Raw genomic sequence first — 22,799 nt, 5'->3', positions numbered from 1 at the left:
TTGGATTTTTCATTATTAGTGTACAGAAATGCAACTGATTTTTGGGTGTTGATTTTGTATCTTGTCACTTTGCCAAATTCGTTGATTAATTCTGACAGGTTTTCTTGTGTGTGTGGAATTTTTAGAATTTTCTACGTATAGGATTGTATCATCTGTGAACAGACATAATTTTACTTCTTTCTTCCCAATTTGGGTGCCTTTTATTTCTTTCCTGATGGTGCTGCATCATTCTATCTAAGAAATGATGAAGACTTTAGTGGGGATGAGGGAGATAAGACATGCTTGGATTTGGAACATATTTTGCAGGTAGAACAAATAGAATTCTTGGCTTGGATGTTGGTTGTAGGAGGAAGAGAGAAGTTAAGGGTGACATCTAGGTTTATGGACAGATTAACTGGTTGAATCATTGTGGTGCCATTTGATTAGACGGAGCAAATGGAGGAGTGTATGAATGGGCCAAACTCAGTTTTGGCCATATTAAATATGGTGATGGATGTGGATAATGTAGATAAAAGCAAGAGAATATGGTGGGAAGAGCTCCAAAGACAGACTTTCGGGGCAAGCTCACGTTTAGAAAAGCGGTGGAAGGAGAGGCATCAGAAAAGGAGATGGAAGAAGAACCAAGAGAGTCAGAGAAACAAGGAGGAGAATTTTCAAGAAAGTGCATCAATTAACTGCAACAGGCTGAGGAAGGAGGATGAGGGCTGAGAGAGGACCTTTTGCATGGGCGATGAGGAGGTCACTGGGAACCTTCGACAGAGCATTTTCAGTGGATTGGGTAAGGCCTTCCCCTGAGTGCAAGTCAGTTGAGAAAGCAAGTGGACGATGGGAAGTGCTCTAAACAGCTCTCAAGTATTGTCCATGTAAAGCTGTAAAGCAGTGTTGATGTGACTGTTGTCATGGAAACAAAAACCATTTAGGAGAACTAAAAGCCACTTAAAACCCCTGACTCTAGCCCATCACAGCCCCTTGAAATGTTATGAAAGATGCTAATATGAACAGTCATTAGAGGCGCAGGGTTAATGCAGGTTTCTCCCTCCTAGATGTAGTTCCTAACCGGAAATCTTCCCCCCTTCCTCTTGAGAAGGAAGCCAGCAGCAACACCCACAGCAAGTTCTATAAAGCACAGCTGACCTGCTGACCAAAGTTCCTTATTCTCTTGCTGTCGGCTGACACTGTTCATAAAATATAATTTGCCGTTTCACTTTTCTTTTAAAGAAGCAAGCTGAATTACTTGAAGGAGGAGGGCAGGAGAGAGGGGAGACAGAAGCCAACACAGCTGAAAGAAAGAAACCTTCAGGTGAGCATTTTTATCTTTGCTTTGTTAATTCATTGCTGAGAATTATGGCTTGCTCATCCCTTCATAGTAAGAAGAATAGTTTTTGAAAAGTAAGTTTATTTTGTTCTACTATAATTTTTTCTACTACATGTATGATCATTTAAAAAATATCGGGAAAGTACAAAAAAGCAGAAGGAAGCAAAAACCTCCACTAACCCTCCACTAAGCATCAGTAGCCTCTTTTGATATTTTAGGCTATTTCTTTCCATTTTTTTGTGTGTGTCTGCATATGATTTTAGTTTAATTTTCATAGTTGTCTTCACACAGTATGGTTGAGTTTATATTCATTTTTTCCGTTAGAGCATAAACTTTTTCCACTTTGCTATAAATTCTTTATAATCATAATTTAAAATTGCTGCATGATATTGCCTTGAGGCTATTTACTGTACTTTACCCAAGCATTCTCCTATTTTTAGCCATATAATATCTTTCCTGCTTTTTATAGACTGGATCACTTCATTATGTAAGTTATATTTTTTCCATTCAGGGTTTTGTTCTTCGGGGAGGGGAAGTGGAATTTGAGAAAGATTTCTTTCTCTGTGCTTCTGCTGAGTGGTTCTACTCAGAGGCACAATGAAACAGAAAGAGTGTGTGAGAGTGTGTGCTCTGTAATTAAAAATCTGTTTATTACCCCTTTGGGACCTCAATCGGTGGTTCTCAACTCTGGCTGTACATTCAGTTAGAATCACTTGATTCAGAGATTAGAAAATTACCCCTAGAATAATTGAAACAACTTTTGGTGGTGAGCCTGTCTGTAGTTTTTGATTTTTTTTTTTTTAAGTTTCAACAATAAAAATTTCAACAGATAACAAAGAATCTGCAGTTTGTTTGGTTTTTTTAATTTAAAAAATCTTCCAGGTGGTTCTAATGGGTGGCCAGTATAATAACAGCAGACCTAGGTTATTTGAAATATTTTCTGTCTCTGTCACATACCTGAGAGCAATATATTTTAAGAGAAAGGGAGGTACGCTTTCAGGCGAACCACCCAAGTCTCCCTTTCAATACTATATAAATAATGCAAGAGTAATTTGTGGGAAACATAAGACTTCTAGAAATTTCTATCATCCATCTCAACCACATAAACTCTTGAGATGAGAATCTACTTGAGACTTTCAATTTACTAGTGCTTTAAAGAGATGGATTCATTTTCAGTGCATTGGTGGTTAGAAGTTAGAGAGATTGAGGCTCCAGAATGTTCTAAACGTATCAAAATTAAGCCTAGCCTCTGTTAGTAGCCTGCCAAGGCAGCCAGACTTCCTTTCATTTGCAAACTCTTTAAGGATCAAATGCAAGGTGGACCTTTAATACCTGCGATTAAATGTTATTAATAGGTACAAATTTTATTAATATTAAAAGGCAGAGTAAAGACAGATGGCATTGGATGTGGAGGCAGCAGATGGATTACCTGGTTTTCCAGGAGCATAGACATGGCACTTACCTTCTCTGGACCCCATGTCCCAAGAAGGAGAGTGGACAGAGTTGAGAATAGACCAAAGGCAGCTAAACCACGATGAAGACTGCTAGCGCCTTCCTAGCTACGGCAGGGATGAACTTTTATTTAACCCAGCTTAATCGAGAGCATGTTAATGAAATTTCTTCTTGTTTTGACTCAGTGGAGGATATCTGTTTAGCACCGTCCTTAATGAACACAAGCATTCACATAGTACTTCACTGTTTACAAAACTCATTTACATACACTAGTACATTTGACCCACATAATGGCCTGCTGGAGGGGGTAATTCTTATTTTACAGCTGGTATAGGTGAGACCTAGAGAACATAGGGTCTTTTTTAAGGTGGAACCAAAATTGGCCGAATCTGGGTGAGCCCAGGGCACATAGTCCCTTCCTTACAACTTGAATAATCGTTATTGTAAAAAATTTGTTAGAACAAATTTTGTTATGTCTGTATAATTGAACACTCTGATGTTTATTAATTGGCAAAGAAAGGTGATCATGATATAGCGATAAGAAAAATGGTTATTTTTCTTACAAAACAGCATTATAGTAGACCTCATTTTTGTTTAAAAATAGGCATATTTAAAGAAAGATGAAAGGAAGCAAATGTTCAAAAATTCAGATATATCGGATTGGTGGTAAAGCTTCTAATTTAAGTTTATTTCAGCTTGTGTTACCTTGTTATTTTTTACCATAAACATTCACTACTTGTGTAATAAAAATATAAAGTAAATTAAATAGAATTATTCTTGTCTTTCTGGTTGGCTCTTCTCCACATGAAATGGTCGCAGCTCCTTTCACTTGGCCACAAAGAAGCCTCCTATTTAATTCTCTACAAGTTTTGTTCATTATTGTCACAAGTCTTATTGTTACCATTCGCTGGCATCCACTGAAAAATCGTCGAGTGTCAGACACCAGGTTAATCGCTTCACATCCATTTTCTTCAACACTCACGCCAGTCCTCCCTCTGCAGAGGAGGGTTTTGAAGCTCAGAGAGGTGAAGTGATTAGAGTGACTAAGACGCAGAGCTGACACTTGAACTTGGGTCCCTTCTAACTCAAAAGCACACCTTCTCCTTCCTTATCCATCCTGCCTCCTTATCCATCTGGGATCATAAGCGATACCCCCATCATCTAGGTAACACCTGTTTTGGAAGAAAAATGATATATTTTTGCAACGTACTCATTGCGATGTGTCAGGGTCACCTTGGGCATTTTTAGTATCTCGTGTGTATTCCAGACTCAGGGACTCCTCCTGCTTTTCTAGTTTGTCTGGCACACCGGATATCTGAGGTGTGCTAGTCCCCCAAGGCTAAACCTGGAAGACGAGAGCCTAACAAGGGATTGTGCAATTATGCAGTGAGCTCTGGTTAATGCAGCAACCAAGCTGGATAATGCAGAGAAAGGCAAGAATTTGCCTGGGTTGCTCATCTTTGCTATAGAGTCTTATCATATCCGTGGAAGAACTCCCCAGCACTTTATCTCTGCTTTTCTTGGGGAGCTGACCGCTGCTTTCTCTGTACTGGAGTTACTTGTGGGTGGGTCTCATCCCTTCTGTGAGACCCAGAATGCCTGAGCATAGAGTCGTTGCAGAAAACCCAGCACATGGGCTCCATTAATAATAAATAGGAAGGTGTAAACAAATTAATTAAGGTGTAGATAAATTAATTCATCAGTGAATGTGGACTTTCCGTTAACAGCTTGTGTTTATCTCTGTTGAACCTATTAACCTCTTTATATTAATTAATCCACGGAGAAAATGGGACAACCTTTGAGACTATTTAAAGGAAAATATCTCTTAATGGATTGATGACTTGGTGGCAGTGCGGGCTGATTCCTTTAACAAAGAAAGTAATGGGGAACAGCAAGTTGGAGCCAAAGAATCCCAAGGTTGGGAGGGTCCCTAAGAAGAGCAGGAGCCAGGCATGGAAGCTTTTTGCATCTTAGTGTTTCAAGAAGAACTTTCAAAAAAAGAGGGGGCAGGGGGAGCCGATCTTAGAACACAAATGAAGAAAAGAGAGGAGAGGAGGGGAGGACGGGCCAGTGGAGGGACAGGGAGAGGGAGAGAAAGGAGGGAAGGGAAACCTATTTGCTCTGGAAGTTTAAAGATTAATTAAGCTGGGAGAGTTTAAAAGGATCCAGTCTACCGTTGTTACCTCTATTGTACATTATAAAAACAAGAACTTTTTTCTATCATGAAAAAAATATTATTTCCCATATAAGTGTCCGTCTGTGAGGCCGTAGAGACATCATTTACCTCGTTTGAACCTCTAGTACAGAAAACACAGACGGCTGTGTCTACAGAAAGCTGGGAGGCAGCACGGAGTCTCTGAAATATGTTGTATTCTTTTTATTTTGAGCCTCAGCTCAACAATGACTTTGTTCTCTTGTAAATTCTCCAAGAGATTTGAAGGCAGTTCCCCTTGTTGGTTGTAGCAGACATAAATCCCTACCAGGAACTTGTTGGCATCGATTAAGAAAGACTATTTGGAACCCTCAGAGATATAAAAAGTGTTGCTTTCTACCATGTTTAGAACAGAGCACCATTTGGGTCCCTTTTGCAACTACTCCCTTGTCCCCATGCCGTTGACCCTATATTCTTGTCCCCAGACCTTAGATTTGAATTTCAGAGACAGAAAATTTGTGAGGAAAAATGCACTAACATCATTTTGTTGCCAAAGACCATTGGGATTTTTTTTCCCAGAAGATAATTATTGTGAGACGTAAAACGAGGGGCTTAGATAATAGTGTCATTAGCTCATTCATTGGTCATTTATTTGAGCACATTTATGTGCCACAAGCTGTACTAGGGCCAGGGATACAGCAGTAGACATGTGAGACCTCATTCTTGTCTTCAGTGGGTGAACAGTCTGGTGGGTGGGATAAACAAGAGCTAGTGGCTGCCCCATGGGGTAAGTGTGAGGCCAGGAAGCCTATGGGGCTGCAGGAGCATGTGGAGCAGCAGCTAGCCAAGAACTGAGTGGTCAGAGAAGGCTTTTTCTAGAGGAAGTGATGTCTAGAAAGACGCCTGAGGTTGGGTAAGAGATAGCCGGGTGATGAGCTGGCAGTCAGAGTGAAGAGGCAAGAGAGAGCTTGGTGTGTTTAGGGCACTGAAATGAGTTCCCTGAGGCTGGAGTGGATTTTACTAAGGAGAGTGGTGCGGAGAGAAGATGCTGGTTGACAAGGTTCAAACTGTGAAGAGCCTGGAGTTGAACTTTGTTCCAAGGTGATGGTGGGTTTTAAGCAGAAGAGGAACGTGGTCAGATATGCATTTTGGAAAGGTCACTCTGGCCACTGTGTGGAGAATGGATTGAGGACAGTAAGAGTGGAAGCAGGGAGCCATTCAGGAGACTGTGTCCGTTGTCCAGATGGTAGACAACAGCCTGAACTAGGATGGCCCTGAGCTGGCCCCTATGAGGGAAGGAGGGGCTAATGGAGACCGCCAGGTAATGAGGCCAGGTCCGCCTGGGCAGAGACGCTGGGCAGCAGGACTATCTAGGGGAGGAGGAGAGCCTCCCATTGGCTTTTGTGCCTTGGCCTCTCCTCTTTGGGTGACAGATGCCCACTGCCCCCACGTTCCTGGCAGCTGCCTAAGGCACTTTCCTCGGCAATTCCTCTGGTTTTCCATTTTTCCAGAAATATGAAAACATTCTCTCCTGATCTGTTTATTTCTTACTATCCTACACTGGTATCCTGCACCTGCATACTAAAAAGTTCTAAGGCCTTTCTCCTGTTGGCAGCAGACAGGGTTGCAAAAGGCATGATGGTGCATTAAATGTGTACAATGTGCTCCTCAGTGGGCTGTGTTGGAGGCTTCACCTGTGGGGCCTCCTTGTCCTCTCAGTAACTCCAAGTGGTTGGGTACTTGCTAAGGCCACATGGTCAGCAAGGGGTAGAGCTAGGATTTAGATCCTGTTGGGATTTACTCCCGAAGGTTTCCATGATATCATAGTCCCTCTATACCATTCCGGGAAATGTATGATGTTTAACAAACTACCTTTGTAAATAATTCCTTTTCTCTAAGAAGCAAATTTAATGGTAGAATATGAAGTGCCTAGGTAGGAGAGAAGAGAAAGAGAGAAGGTTTTAATTTGAATAAGTGGGCTTTGGGGGAGCCCCTGAGTCATGTCCTTTAGTCACTTTGATTGTGGACAGGGAGAGTCCTAATGCTGACACAGTCCTAGGAAATTGTTGGAGTGAGAAGGGTGATGGCTTCTGAGGTAACACTTGCTGATCTTCTTTCTTCTTCTGCCTTTGGAATCAAAAGATTTAGGAATCAGAAACTCATATGCAGAATGATTCTGTGGCCTCACTTAGATCAGAAATTGGGTTAATAATAGGTACCACCAATCTTTCTTAATATACCCACGAAGTGCATTAGAAAAATAACAGGGGGCCGGCCCTGTGGCCAAGTGGTTAAGTTTGCGTGCTCTGCTTCAGTGGCCCAGGGTTTCACTGGTTTGGATCCTGGACATGGACATGGCACTGCTCATCAAGCCATGCTGAGGTGGCGTCCCACATAGCACAACCAGAGGCACTCACAACTAGAATACACAACTATGTACTGGTGGGCTTTGGAGAGAAGAAGAAGAAAAAAAAGGAAAATTGGCAACAGATATTAGCTCAGGTGCCAATCTTTAAAACAAAACAAAACAAAACAAAAGACCCACAAAAATTGTTGAGATTTTTAAATAAAATTAAATCTATAATCAGTGTCATAGTCTCATGTGTTCTGTTAACAAAGAAGAGCCAAGAAAAGTTATGAGGGCCAGAGACAAGACAGCATTTAGTCAAAAAGATGCTTTAAAAAAAAATGAAGTCATATCTCCAAGGAGCTCAGAGCTTTCCTCACATGTTTATGTTTTTTTGTGTTGAATTTGTATTTGCTCTTTATTGTGATGGTCGGCTGAGTGTTAGTGGCTAGGATGAATGTGGAAGAAAAGCTAGCTTTTGGAGAATATTAGAGAATGAAACAAGGGGATTTAGCAAAGACACAGGTGGGAAGAGGGATGTCAGAGAGAGTGCCATGCATCTCACTCTTGGAGGCAGAGAGAGGCCCCCTCGTGCTTGGACGCCAACCTTCTGCTAGAGTTCAGTCCCTACTATGTCCCCGGGGATAAGTTGTTCTCTGGAAATATTTGCCTCCTCCAAACAACACAAGAAAGAATGAAATTGTGAAAAGACTCCAATTTTAAGGGGCAGTTATTGCCAAAAGCGTCCATAACTCATAGGCAGCCGTTTGCACAGGGAAATTCTCAAGAAACCAATGTCAGAAGAGAACGGGCAAACTGACCCATCAAGGATATAGAGGAAAAAAGCTTATTAGCAAGGATATAAAAAAGGCAACTATTGCTAAACAATCAGCCCAACACTGATACGTAAAGAATCTGCCATTTTGGACACCCCAACACTTTCCGGATTATCACTTTTCACCCATGTAGATCTTTTCCGTAATGGTGGCTCTGGCAATACACATCTTCTTGGGGCACCTCTTCTTCCAGCTGTCCACGTGCATTTGTGGTAGTGGATGACATTTTACCAAACACTCTATGGTCTGAGTGAAGTTCTCCTTTCGGGGAAGAAGGCCAAAGCTGGTATGTGCTACATGTCCAGCCCCAGCCCCAAACCAGACCTAATGGTCAGTGTTTCAAGAAGACTCAACAGCCTGAGGCAGAGTCCAGGCAAGGAAAGCAGCTCCCATGAGTTCTCAAGAGTCAGGGAAAGTGCTAGAAGGAGAGGGAGTCAGTCGTAAGCTAAAGGGAACTTGTGGATTGGCAGCTGGGAGAAATCACTGAAAAGTTGACAACCCAACTACTATGATTTCAAGAAAATGTTCTAATTAGAAAACTTAACCTCATAGGGAGTGTCTGGTCTTTAGAGATAAAATAGGAAGCCAAGATAATGAAATTCAGTTCTTTTGGGGCTTTCTGAACTTTCTCTGGACATTCTGGAATTTAGTCAAGAGGCAGGTCAGAGAGACTGAGCAATCGCCAACATCCCCCTTCCCGCTCGCCCAATCCTGGTGGGTTCCTGGGAAATCTGAGGTGAAAAGGTGAAGGATGCTGGAAAGTTTGCTTATGAGAGAATCCAATTAGTGCCCAGTGGCACAGTGGTTAAGTTCACACGTTCTGCTTCAGCAGCCCGGGTTTCACAGGTTCAGATCCCGGGTGCGGACCCACACACCACTCGTCAAGCCATGCTGTGGCAGACATCTTGCATGTAAAGTAGAAGGAAGACAGGCACAGAGGTTAGCTCAGGGCCAGTCTTCCTCAGCAAAAAGAGGAGGATTGGTGGCAGATGTTAGCTCAGGGCTAATCTTCCTCAAAAAAAAAAAAAAGAATCCAATTAGATTAGGTGATTACAAGGGAGAAGCTGCTCAGTGCACTTGGTCCGCCACGGGGATACTCTACCTGTTGTGACAGTTAAAGCCTTTCCACCCTTGCTGCAAGGACACTCTCAGATCCTCCCCCTGACAGAAAATAGACCAGTTCCCAAGACTGTTCCTCAGGGGGTTCAAGCTATTCCAGAAACCCGTGGAAATTCTATGAGCAACACGTGGAATTTTCTGTCTGCTGAGCTCCAGGGTGGCTTAGGCACGTTTGGTTGGGATCTGGGAGGAGAGGGCCCTATGAGCTTTGCAGCTTCCAAATGTACCGTCCTAACCAGAGGACAAAAAACGAGACAAGAAAACTCTGACAGGCCCTTGGGGGGAACCATCTGTGGTTCCCCGGGGTGAATTATCATGCCCCAGGACTCTGGTTGAGAAGTCCATCTGGGCCCAGAGCTGTTAAAGAGAATTTCTGCAGGACAGAGAAAGAAGAATTGGAGAATTTCCTCCCCAGGGGATTTCCGAGCCATGAATCCTATTAACGCCTACTTGTTTACAGCCAGTGGGCCCTGTGCTGACTTCACAGCTATGAATTAAACCACATTTGGAAGGCAAAAGGCATTAGCCTCGTGGCGCTTGAAGTGACTTGCACTTTGGGGCACTTTGAGGCACTTTGGGGGAGACAGGGTGGAGCAAGGATGGGAGCAGCAGAAGGCTCCGAGGCGTTGACATCATGGAAATGGGGCCCTGTGTGCTTCACTCCCCTGCCCCTCATTTATTCTGGAAGCTTAGAGACCAGCTCAGGTCCTCATTCAAAAGATGTTGCCTTCTCAGTTCTTTTCGTCTGTATTTCTGCTTTGATCTCCAAGAACTTAATTCACTTTATCCCTTTGAAAAAATTCTGAAAGTGCAAGAGCACCAGGGAGGCCAGAAAAGTCTATGAAGCTTTATGTTCCTGCCATGACATTTGGGGCCTGTTTCAACTAAGGGCTGAGCTAGCAGTCCTGGATTTCAAGAATGAGGCACTCTGGGGGCCTGTTTTGGGGGCATATTAGTTGAGCACTCTGGGCCTCTCGGATATTGAGGGACAAACAAGTTGTGGAATCTTCCAATCCAGAGGGTCACGACTTTAAGGAGCTAAGTCTGTGAGCCTTTGCAGCAACAACAGTAGCACATGATACTTTCTCTGGTCCAGGCCTGGCTTAAGCGCCACTCATGTATCATGTCACTGAATTCTCACAACAACCCTGAGAAGCAGGACTGTTATTATCATTGTCCTGTTTTACTGACAAGTAAACCGAGGCACAGGGAGATAAAGTCAGCGGCCCAAGGTCATAGAGCTAGTGAGTAAAAGAAGCAGGACACGAATCCAGAGTCTGTGCTCCTCCCTGCTGCTTGACCACTGCTTCCCCGCCACACAGGCACTGTCGCACCTTGCACCATTTTTTATCACTAAATCATCTCTCAGCCCTTGCTTTTATATTTTTACTAATGCCCTGAGATCCTCTTTGCCTCTTTAGTCATTTCTCTAAGCCCCAGCCTTGAGGGTTAATCTTAACAGTTCATGGCACTGAGTGCTCACCCTGTGCGGTATGTTTCACGTGCATTATGCCATTTATGGAGAAGGAAAGCAAGGCCCAGAGAAAATGAATCACATGCGGAAGATCCCCAAACTTGTCAGTGGCAGGTTTGGCTCTATGGCCTGACACCATGTGATCATTCCATGAACTTTAACAAGAATGTCCTATTTGCCATTCCACACACGCAGTCACTCTGGGAGCTAAAATCCAACTTATGTTCTAAAATTATTAGATAAAATGAAGAGATCATTGCGGGGAGAGTTGTGAACTGCAGGGTGGGTTACTAAAGCAAAAGCTTCCTACTGTGGGGAGCTTCAAGCCCCCAGTGACGTGGCAGTTATACGTAGACATAAGTGAGGAGGAGAGGAGAAGCCCCATGGGGCTGTGAGCTCACCCGGACAGTCACACGGATTTGTGTCTAACACACACGTTGTACAAGCCTGCTACGGGAGCTCTCGTTTGTCTAGTATTTAAGAGTTCCCCCAAAAGGGTGCTCAGAAGAATAGGGGATGCAAAAATCAGTAGAGTGCCCCTTCCTGCTGCCAAGCCAATCTCACAATCTGGAGAATGTGATGTGTCTGCCTAAGACACAGCTATCAAAGCACTGGAAGAGCTAATTTTAGGCTGCGGTCACGTAGTCACAAGTGCCGTAGGAATGACAAAAAGGAGAGAGGCCTGTGCGAAGTGTCACTTGGGTACGGTGACATACAGAAGGCGATGTTGAAAAAGAAGAGGATTTAGCTCGACGAGAGTTAGGCACCTTGCCGAATGGGAAGGAGAGGAGGATTAGAGGAGGGGGAAGGCACAGGAGTACGAGGAAGAAGTACACATCCAGGTCTGGGCTGCCCGGCGCTGAGGAGCAGAGAAATAAGAACAGGAATGCCTGCCTCGCAGTTTTCAAAGGGCTTTTGCATCCATTTTATGTTCCATTTTGCATCCATTTGATGATCCTCTCAGATCCCTCTTCAGATATGGGGTTGGGGGGCCTTGTTATCCTTATTTTACAGATAAGCTAAGTGATGTGTCTGGCCAAGGCCACACATATCTAGAAAGTGGCGACCAGGACCCAGATCTCTGTGCTCTTTCCACCATCTGTCACCTCGTTGCATGTCTCCACTAGTTGGTGCTGAATCTCATCTACAAGAATATAGGTACAGCTGGGACAAGTAGTGAAAAGTCTTACGTTTCTGGTTGAGGAATTTGCATTTGGTCTGATAGGCAATTATAGGTTCATGGTGAAATGAAAATGATGGGGGTTTTTTTTCTGCTTTTTTTCTCCCCAAATCCCCCCCAGTACATATTGCATATTTTTTTTAGTTGTGGGTTCTTTCTAGTTGTGGCATGTGGGATGCCACCTCAACGTGGCCTGATAAGCAGTGCCATGTCTGTGCCCAGGACTCGAACTGGTGAAACCCTGGGCCGCTGAAGTGGAACGTGTGAACTTAACCACTCGGCCACAGGGTTGGCCCCTGAAAACGATGTTTTAACTGGTTTAATCTAGCAATGGTGTACAGGTCAGGAGATGTTCACAGTTTCCAGGCATCAGCTAATAAAGGCTGGGGTTAGGATGGTAGCTCTGAACACAGTGAGTAAGGATAGAATTCAAGGCACATCACGAAACAATGGAGATAACTCTGTCAATTGATGGGATGTGACATAAAGGAAAAAGAAAAATTAAAGAAAAAATCCCAATAGTAGTCAACCATATTAGTCAGCTAGGGCTGCGATAACAAAATACCATAGACCAGGTGGCAGAAATAACAGAAATCTATTCCTCACAGTTCTGGAGGCTGGGAAGTCTAAGAACAAGGTGCCAACAAGGTAGGTTTCATTCTGAGGCCTTGTCTCTTGGCTTGTAGGCAGCTGCCTTCTGGCTGTGTCCTCACAAGGCAAAGAGATAGAGATAGAGATAGATGATAGAGAGAGAGAGAGAGAGAGAGAGAGTGAGAGAGAGAGAGCAAACTCTCTCATGTTTCTTCTCACAAGGACACTAATCCTATTGGATCAGGGCCCTACCCTATGACCTCATTTAACTTTAATTATCTCCGTTAATGTCCTACCTCCAAATACAGTCATACTGAGGGTTGGGCTTCAACATATAAATTTTGGGTGGACACAAACATTCAGGCCCTAACATCAGCTGAGTGGGATTGGTTTGAGGAGGAGGATAAACTCAGGTCAAGTTTGAAGTGAAGACAGAATCTTCAAGGGCATCCTGTAGGCAACTAGAAATGTGCAGATATATATTTCAGGTCAGAATTCAAGACAAGCTACTTAAGTTCTCTCGGTCTCAGTTTTCTTTCTTTCTTTATAAAATTGAGATAATAATGCCAACTCAGCCTATCTTAAAAGATAGCCAAGTGGAGCAAATGAGATAACCGAGAAGAAAACTCTTTGCAAATTATAAGATGAAAGTGTTACCGCCCAAGGCGGGGGTCGTCTGCCTGATGCAAGACATGCCAATAGTCAGGAGGCAAGGTGGAAGGAGAGAAAGGACTTTTTAATCACAGCTTGCTAGCAAGGGGGAAGATGGCTGACTAATGTCCAAAGAACCATCTTAGAGAATAAAGACTACAGGCCAGTTATATAGTGGGCTGGTCTCTGGGTAGAGGAGGCAAGTGGTCTCCAGGTGACATCTGGTCTTAGTTCCTGACAGTCTTTTGTTTTACTGGCTGTGCCTCAAAGATGGGAGCAATGCCCTATACCCTGATCTTTCAGTTGCCATTGATGATGGCTGTCAGGGGGTCATCACCTTCCTAAGGAACTCAAAAGAACAAAGTTATCAACTTACAGCAGCTGGGAGGGGCCATAAAATCTACAGAGCACCTCTGGGTTAGTTAATCAGAGGTCATTCAAAGTTGCAATATGGGTTTTTTCCTACAATATGGCTTCCCTTATGTCAACCTTGTGTTAGCTGGTATCAAAAGTATGATATTTTCATATGTAAAAGACATAACTGGTAGTCTGAGGAAGAGAGACAGTTGTAAAGTCTCCATGGTGGTGAGTTCTTGGGGGATTACAGAGAGAGGTGAGCCAAGGACCATGATGGAGCTCCAGTGGGTGTCCACAGTTGCGTGAAAAAGAACTAACAGTGGCTTTGGAAGAGCTGAGCAGTCAGGAAATGGAAAACCACATGGCCTCAGGGCCACAGAAGTCAAAGGAGGGGAAGTTTCAAAAACAAGATGTGAAGATCAAATTCTAGAGTTACTGAGAAGAAAGTCTGAGGAAAGGGCAGCAGAACCAGCTGCTGAGCGGGAACAAACGAGCTTATCCTGGTTATGTCTGACTCACAGGAGGTGGTGGGGACAGGCAGGGCAGCTATTGCTGTAGATAAGGAAGAGGAAGATGAGGGAGAAATGACAACAGTGAGGCTGGTGATTCAGGGAGTTTAGGTGTAAAAAGGACAAAGAAAAATAGAAATTTGAATAGGTCAGAGTTAGGTAGGAGAGGAGGATGCTGGCATTTGGCTGACCCCCTGCTGTGCATCGTGAACACATCCTCTCAATTACAACTCAAAACAATCCTAAGGGACAGTCTTTATTAGCCTCATTTTAAAGGTGAGGAAGCAAAACCTCAGAGAGTAAGGCTTATATAGCTAGAAAAGTGGAGGGTTGGGAGTCAAACCAGGTCTACTGGACTTCAAACACAGTGTACATTCTACCCTAGCACAGATCAGGTGTGGGATGTTTAAAAAGAGAGGAGGAGAAACGAACAGAGGCAGAAACTGAAGTCTCTCGAGGGAGACAGTGTGAGAGTACGAATCAAGATGTCTCTAAAGAAGAGAAGACATGCGTCTTCCCTCCCTGACTCAGATTCTTCCTCCAGCAACAAACCCTTCACAGCTGCAGAGCTTGAGAGCTACCCTCCCATCGCTTTCTCAGCTGCTGCTCCTTTACCACCCCACCCCTTGGATCACTGATAACCTTCTTATTGCTAAGTCCCTTGATACTTTGTATCCCCACTGACCACTCCCTCCTTAAAACAGTCTTTCTCTAGGTGTTCTTGACCTTGCATTCTTGATTCTTCTTGTATTGTTTGGCCAGTCTTTCTCAGTCATCTTTTCAGGCTTCTGTTCTCTCTGCCTGTCCCTTAATTGTTGATGTTTCCCAAGGTTTTGTCCTTGACCCTCTTTCCTTCTCTGTTCTTATAGCCTGCATGAGCTCATCGACTCTTCTGGCTTCAGTTACCATCAAGTGCTGGTGGCCCCTCCGTTCGTAAGTCTCCCGCAGCTCCTCGTTCCCACATCTAGACTGCAACAGACAGTTGAGTCATGTTTCATAAATGCCTCAAATCACAATGCCCCAAATTGAACTCATTTCCCCCCTAAACAGCTTCTTCCTTCTTATGTTCTTTTTGTTAATGTAAGGCACCATCCTGCCCCCAAAACATCTGAGAGGATCCTTCACTCTCTGTTTCCTTGACTTCCATAACTAGTCTATCCACAATTCCAGTCAACTCTCATTTCTTTATATCTTTCTGTCCCATCCAGATATGTCCACCCCCTCTGCCCTGGACAATCACAGAACATCCTTACTAGTCTCTCTAAACCTAGGCCTGCGTCTTTCCGAACTGTCCTCCATCTGCTGTCAGAATCACCCCTCCAAAATGCAACTCTGTTTCCCACACTTTAAGAGCTCTCGTTGCCCTCAGGATAAAACCCAAACTCCTTACTGTGGATGTAGATCAATCTCAAACCACCATCTGCCTGCCTCATCCTCCCTTTCATGCTTCACCTAGGTGATACGACTGGCAGTTCCCCAAATTTGCCATGTGCTCTCAGCAATCCCTTTTTGTACACCCTGTTCCCCTTTCTAAAACCCCTGAACCTCTCTCCTTAGCCAACCTTTCCCCTCAGTATCTTGAAAAACTCTTCATTTTTCCCTGAGACTATGTGGAGCCACTCCACAAGTTCCCATGGCACTCTCTACATCTTATTCTGATGGCCTTCTCACCTCTCTTTGTCTTTTAACTTCCCATCTCTAATAGAGCTTTGTCTATGAACTTTCTGATTTATTCACCACCCTTAAGTTTCCTTTAAGTCAGGGATTGTGTTTTCTTGGTTGTCATATACACAGGTCCTAGTATACGTGGTTCAGAGAGAGGCAGGACAGCATTGTGACTGAGAGCTGACAACTGGGCACACAAGCTATTCCATGTCTCTGCACTTTGGTTTTTCTCATCTAGAAATGACCAATTCAGAGTAGCTAGGGCTATTCAAGGATTAATTAAGACATGTAAGGAGTGTAGGGGAGGAAGGCAATTCCTCTATCCTCTAGGTCCTTCTGGCTGGTCCAAGAATTAAATTGTCATGAAACAGAATAATAGGAGAAAAATCAAACAAAGTTTAATAACATGTATACATGGGAGGAACCCAGGAAAACTGAATAACTAGCCAAAATGGCTAGAGCCACCACCTTAAATACCATCTTCAGCTAAAGACAAAGGAGGGTGTTGGGGTTAGTGATTTGGGGCTTCAAAGGGGAAGAAGGTCCTTTACACGGAGATGGAAAAGCAAATGTTTGTTAAGCAAGTGTTTGCTGGGCCACTTCTAGACCACATGGCCTGAGAGACACAACTTTGATAAAAATGGGCCTGCTGGTGCTTTTTTTTATCACACTTATTTTACTTTATACTATAGTGATATTACAATATTAGCTCCTTCCTAGAACAACCATTCTATCTGAAATTTTTTTAGGCAGTTTTGGGGAAGGTTAAATGTTCTTCCTGAGTCTTCTTAGCCTTTTGTTCTTAAAAGTAATCAAGACAAACAGACACATTTTGGGGTGGCCAATTCTGGTCACCCACAGGAGCTTTGCAGTGTGCCTACCACGGCTTCAACACAGTACAGGTTGACTGTTGCTTCTTGTTGAATGAATGAGCACCTGTGGCTTGAGGTGGAGGCGGGCCGTTAGAGGGAATGTGCTTTCCCAGAGCCCTTTAGCAGGTTTGACCAAGGCTGGGTGGCTTGAAGTGAGGTGTGGTGAGGCTGACTGATGAAATCCGACAGCCAAGGACCCTGGTGGCAATTTGCCAGAAGAATTTTCAACGTGGGATTTAGAAGCCCCAGAAATGGTAGCCAGCAGGACTCAGAAGGTCAACTAGCAGCAATCAGAGAGGCTGCTGGCACGGCCTGTCTGCCTGTTCTCCTCCCAAGGAGGTGCCGACAGGTTAGGTGCCACTCAAAGCTGCTCTGTGCACAATCTCATCATTAATTCCTTGTAAAGGTGATGCAAACTGCGCCAACCTTTTTCCTCCAGAACGTTATCTACTCTTTAGCAGTTTCCCACAACGTGATGGCAGCTGGTTGTCTAATTGCACATCACTTGCTGTTGTGCCGGGTACATCTGTGTCAGTGTGCAAGTGCCTCCGTCTTCCGGTTCTGAGGGCAGGTCACAGGCCTGTATCTAAGAACTGAAGGGCCGCACACCTGTGGGCTCACAGGCTCAGTCAGTGCTGACGGTCGGGGAGGAATCTCTGACAAGGTCTAACGACCTCCTGGGAATGCGTCAAAAGATTTTTTTCTCTAGGTATAAATGAAAATAACATGTCTGAGGTTTTGGACAGTTACAGCTTAGCTATGACCATGCAAACATTCTAAGCATCCATGTAAGCTATTCACGATCATCAGATTTTAACTGGTCACGCCGCATGTCTGTTTCTCTTCAGAACTGAAATACGGAATCTCCCTCTGCCCTGCTGCTCACTGTTTCTTCTTTGCTCTTGCATTACCAGTAAAGCTGCAGGAGACAGAGCCTTAATTCTTTCTTTGTTCCCAGCCCCCTTTCAGTCCAGGAAGTCGTGCACATGCTCACTCTCTCCTCTCCCTCTAAAGCAGTGGAAATTATGCTGTCAATTTATTTCCTAATTTCCCTTGAATTTACCTCTTCATATATTTCTCAGCTTCCTGTCACATACTTAATTGGTTTGGCTGGTTTTTACAGCCATATCTAGCATGCGATTTTTTTTTTTGCAGTCTAGTGGAAGGTTGCAATGTGGTGTAGTTAAATGTATTTTATATGGGCAGGAAAGAACAAAGTGTTTCAAAGGTTTCTTAAGAGAAAGTGTTGAGCTAAATGGAGTTGGGATCTGAGCTGGCTCTGCTTTTAGCCTGTGGCTGTTAGCTAAACGAGGCTCCTAGGAAGGATGTTTGTGTAATTTCTTTCTTTAGCTTTCTAGGGATTAAGATGCTGTTGGAATCAAAGCCCCAGCTTCTGTAATAATCCTCTCCCCGCGACTGCAGCTGCTTGACAGCTGTCGGCCACTCCCACTCCCTCCGGCCTCTGCAGGCCCAGAAGCAATTCCAACCTCAGGCAGAGGAATAGAAGCAACTCTGGGACTCAGTGTTACCTTGGGTTGATCAGTTCTGATCTCGTGCCTCCAACCTAAAATTGGGCATCCCTCTTGGTCCTGAGATTCAGTCCCCACCTCATGAGGGAAAAAGGGTCCCCTGTCTTGGCAGCCCTGGCCTGAGTCTCTGTACCCAAGTCTTTGCCTAGTACTTGGGCTCTCCAGGACTCAGAGCCTGCCTGCAATGGCCAGGCCTCCTCTCAGGTCCAAAATCATCCCCTCGCACCATGACCTGACCAGTAAAAGGGCCTTGCTGCTTGTAAACTGACCTCCCCCATGAGTTCTGCTTTCCTCCCCAGTTACTCAAGGCGTCTCTGTTGCCAGGGTCTCTTGTTGGTCCCCACACTCCTCAATTCCCTGGTGCGCCACCTGTTACCACCTTTTAAAAGACCTCTTGTCTGTGGTCTTACCTGCTGGAATCTATGCTCTGCCTATGATAAGGGACTTTCCGCAGTGTCTGTAGCTGCCACACCCTAGTGAGGGAGTAGTGCAGGGCAGGGTCCCCAGCTGCCCTTTCATTGCAATTCACAAGCCCTGCTGGTCCTGAGATGGGAGAAATGGTTTTAGGGTCTTCAAGGTCAAAAAGTTTAAGGACTTGCTTGCTTTCAAGTCTATTCCTACTGTTTCAGACCCTTCCCTGGCCTCTTAGATACAAGCTTTCCCTAAGATTCTGTCAGAATCCTGGCTGTAAAGTCAGGGTCTTTAAGACTAGAGTAGGTTCTATAGTCCATATGGCCAGGACTCCATCTATAATGGAATGCTTCCCTGAGAATTCCTCTGGCTGGTCACATAGCAGTCTTAGTTCCTGTGTGTTGTCTCCCTGTCCCCTAGACTCTGTGAGTTAACCCTTGTTCTAGGGCTCTGCCCATCTAGAGCTGACACAAATTTGTGACTTCCTGGACTTTGTTTGTGCGTGCTGCTTGTACTACCTCTAGCCTTTCAACTCTGTACTTCCTGATTTGGGGTTTGATTTTTCTGTCGTGGCCCTGCCAACAAATAGGAACTTTAATTCTCTGTAAGGTTGAGTTAAAACATTACCTCCAAGCTTCTCATTTTGCTGTATTCCCTTTCCCAAATCAGACTTACAGACTTCCAGCCTCCGTGTTACTATTTCCCTGAAACGTATCTGCAGCCTTGACCTATCTCCTGAACCCTAGCATGTGTGCGCCCCGTCTCAGCTGATAGCTGCACCATTCTCCCTATAACCCAAGCTAGAAACCTCAGACTTGCTATTGAGACAGATCAAAAAGAGAGAGAGCCATTATCCATGTAATCAGAACTAATGCCCTAAGGTCATCTCAGAAATAGGATGTAGCTTATATCAGCTCGGCATATGAGAAATTTCATCTTGTCAATCTACTCCTAGGCTTCAAGAAATCAATTTATGCAAACCAGACTCACAGGGGACTAAGTTTTTAACCCAGAACTCTGATTTGTACATTTATAATAGGGGATTCTACTTTCCCTTTGTTGCAGTCTTCCATTCCTGATCTGCAGTCCACTCTTCCAGAGAGGCCCAACTAAGCAGATGGGTTATCAGAAGATTCCTGGTAGGAATAGACTAAGAGCAAAAGAGTGACATAGACTTGAGAGATTTTTATCATAACATGGCAGAACAATCTGAGAGTAATCAGTGTTTCTGTAGAGTATGCTTTTCTAGCAAACACCAAGATAAGTATAATTTTGACGCTTCATACAAATGTGAGAATTGAGGTCATCAATTCACCCCTGTGGTCAGTGGGATGACAGACGTTGAAGCTCGATCATTCCTACATTCATTCATGAGAAGGGAACTGGGGAGTACTTACTCAGTACCAAGTACCCTGTGAAGTACTCTCTCTCCATCTCTCATTTAATCCTTGCAACAACTCTATGAAATAGATATTACATATCCCTGGGGTTGAATTATGTCCCCCAAAAGGGTATGTTCAAGTCCTGACCCCAGGTCCCTGTGAATGTGACCTTATCTGGAAACAGGATCTTTGCAGATGTAACAAGTTAAGATGGGGTCATACTGGATTAAGATGGGCCCTAAGCCCAATATGATTGTTGTTCTTATAAGAAGAGAAGACACAGAGACACAGAGGCACACAGTGGGAAGATGATGTGAAGACACAGAAGGAAAACACCACGTGACAGAATCAAGAGATTGGAGTGATGCATCCACAAGCCAAGAAATGCCAAGCATTGCTGGGAGCCACCAGAAGCTAGAAGAGGCAAGGAAGGCTTCTTCCTAGAGCCTTTGAAGGAAGCACGGCCCTGCTGACACCTTGATTTCAGACTTCTAGCCTCCAGAACTGTGAAAGAATAAATTTCTGTTGTCTTAAGCCACCCGGTTTGCGGTACTTTGTTAAGGCAGCCCTAACAAACTAATACACTCTCCATTTTACAAATGAAGTAATGGATGCTCAGAAAAACTAATTTGCCCCATAAGAAGTGCTTAGAGCTCCCTGACTCCAAACTCTTGAACACTTACTGGCTGATCTGGCCCATTGGGGCGGTGGGGGGAGGTGTTCTCTTTCTTTTCCATCAAAATCATGTACCAGATAAATTATATAGCAATCAGAATTTCCCAAGTAAGATTGTGTAGAACATTAGTTCTGTGGGATATTAGAATGTTAATGTGCAAAAAAGTTTTCAGGGCCAAAAGATGGGAAGGATATACTGTACAAATCAGGCCTCTACAAGACCCCAGAGCCTTTAACATGCTTTATGAATCTCCACAAGAGGATTGCTATCGCTTACTGTGTTTCTCAGGCTTATTTGAACATGGAAGCCTTTTCTTTTACAGAGCATCTCGTGCAATTCATATTCCGTGAAAGATACTTTGGGAAGTGCTGAATTAAAGACAAAAAAAACCTTCTTTTTCTGACATCATTTACATGCCAACCATGTTTTCTTCACATCTTCATATAGGTTTCTGAAGCAGAATTGAAAAGCATCCTTGCTGCATCAGAAATATATTTACAAACCATTTCTTTGGGTGGGTTAACTTAACTAATGTTTTACCATACTTCTTTTATTCTTTAGATTGTTGCGTGGATTCTCAGAGTCAGTGTGTTCCAGTTAAAGGCCATTAGGAACATGTCTGTAGTTGGACAAAGTTCGGTTTGTGGATTTGTTGTATCCAGGGAGAATGCTCACCTTGGGAAACTGGGTCATCTCAGAAAGAGGGTGTTAGAAAGGAATTAATTATTATAGGATTTGTGCTTGCATTAGATAATTTGGGGGTAATATTCAAGGAAGTAGGACTTTGCAGAAGCAAAAAGGAGTATTAGTTCTTATAACAGACTGAAAAATAGGGACCCGGACTATCACACCCAGACAATGAAAATATGTCTCCCCAAATCCCCCTTTTCTTTCCTAGACATGTAGGAGGCATTTTCTCCACCCCCCCCCCCACCCCCAGTCATGGGCTGTTCTGTAGGCTTTATAAGGCGAGAAGTGCAGCAAGATGTGTTTACACCAGCATAAATTTCCCCTTGGCTACCTAAGAAGAAATTAAGGACCGCGTGATTATCCATGACAACTCTGCCTAATAAATTTACATTTCAATGAGGCTTGGACAAAGATAAACAAAGCCAGACACTAGTTAAAGGGGTAAGGATGGATTTGAATTGGTAATATACTATTGCAGTAGGGGAAAGAGTCCAATATGAATTGAACTCAACTTCAATTTTTACAGAGAAGACTGGATATTTTCAAAGGAGAATGAGGGAACAGGAAGCGGGTGAGCAGGGGCTCAGTAGAGTTAGGGAAGTGAAAAAAAATTACAAAAAGCAGGAAAGGAGAGTTGGTCCACGTGAAACATATCTGGCTTTGCTAACTGGTACTTATAGAGGTCAGACTCCTACCTTCCCACAGAGACCGGGAGACAGGGGCCCTATCTTCAGGTGTTGGCTAGTAAATTCTTTTCTCAGGCTGTATAAGAAGGGAGGGCTATGTTCATCCTAGGGATGCAGCCTGGAGCTGTTAAAGCTATGTTAGTGTTTTACTCAAGTCTTTATAGGCCAAGATTGAAGCCTAGTCAGGAAGAGGGTTCAGAGGAGCCTGGCTAGAGTTTGATCCAGGAGAGAATCTGTTTTGGTTTCCAGAGCAGAATTTGTATAATTTATTTCACCAGGATCAGAGACAAGTTGTGGATGATCCTTTCCAGTTTCATTATCCCTCTGGTAGTTGTGGCTTGTGCAGTATACATGTCTGGGAGTCTGCTATCCCTCTTGGGAGTTCTCTCAAGTAAACTGGCCTTGCCTCTTTCAGAGGCTTCTGTGTATTCCTTTTAGGGAAAAATGATTCACAGGAGGGGTAGTAGTTTTAACCATCTAAAATTCTCTAACAATTATCCTGAATACACAGGATAAGTTAGTGCATGGCAGGTAAAGTGTAAGCCTGGTGTCCATATAAGAAGTATCCTAGTGGGGCAAACACTGTACTGGTATTGGGAATTTAAGAATCATTTATTGCAATAGGAATGAGCCTTTTTTTTAAATTTGAGAGTCTGTGGAGGGAGTCACTTGAAGTCGATAGAGACCTTCAGTGGAATCAAACAGTCTGAAATGTCAGGCTGCAAACAGGCTGGAATGTCTCTGAAGAAAATACTGTAACTATTTTTATCCAGGGTAGGCTCAATCTTTGTTCCCACTCCTAACGGGTTAGGTTTTGATGATAGGGTTGTAAGGACCTCAGCAGAAGCATTTTGTTGTTTTGTGGTCAATGTGCCATTTTTATAAGAGTGGCATTTGGGATTAAT

At 43.8% G+C, this 22,799-nt stretch overlaps 1 protein-coding gene across 5 annotated transcripts in view; it reads left to right on the top strand.

Moving 5' to 3' along the window:
• Window positions 1-925: 925 nt before the first annotated feature.
• The window catches only part of CYSLTR2 (cysteinyl leukotriene receptor 2), a 43,196-nt gene continuing 21,322 nt past the window's right edge, over window positions 926-22,799 (top strand). For 2 of the 5 annotated variants that reach the window (XM_070520655.1, XM_014838929.3), the window contains exons 1-2: window positions 960-1,300; window positions 14,853-14,916. In XM_070520655.1, coding sequence (XP_070376756.1) covers window positions 14,858-14,916 — 59 coding nt within the window. In that variant the 5' untranslated portion in view covers window positions 960-1,300; window positions 14,853-14,857. Of the gene's footprint in view, window positions 1,301-14,852; window positions 14,965-22,799 lie in introns of those variants that run through there. The other 3 variants (XM_070520656.1, XM_070520653.1, XM_070520654.1) reach the window with 2 other exon arrangements.

Source organism: Equus asinus, chromosome 11, assembly GCF_041296235.1.
Source record: "Equus asinus isolate D_3611 breed Donkey chromosome 11, EquAss-T2T_v2, whole genome shotgun sequence".
Classification (NCBI taxonomy): Eukaryota; Metazoa; Chordata; class Mammalia; order Perissodactyla; family Equidae; genus Equus; species Equus asinus.
The sequence above is the reverse complement of the archived record's forward strand: the minus strand, read 5'-3'. Positions and strand labels throughout refer to the sequence as shown.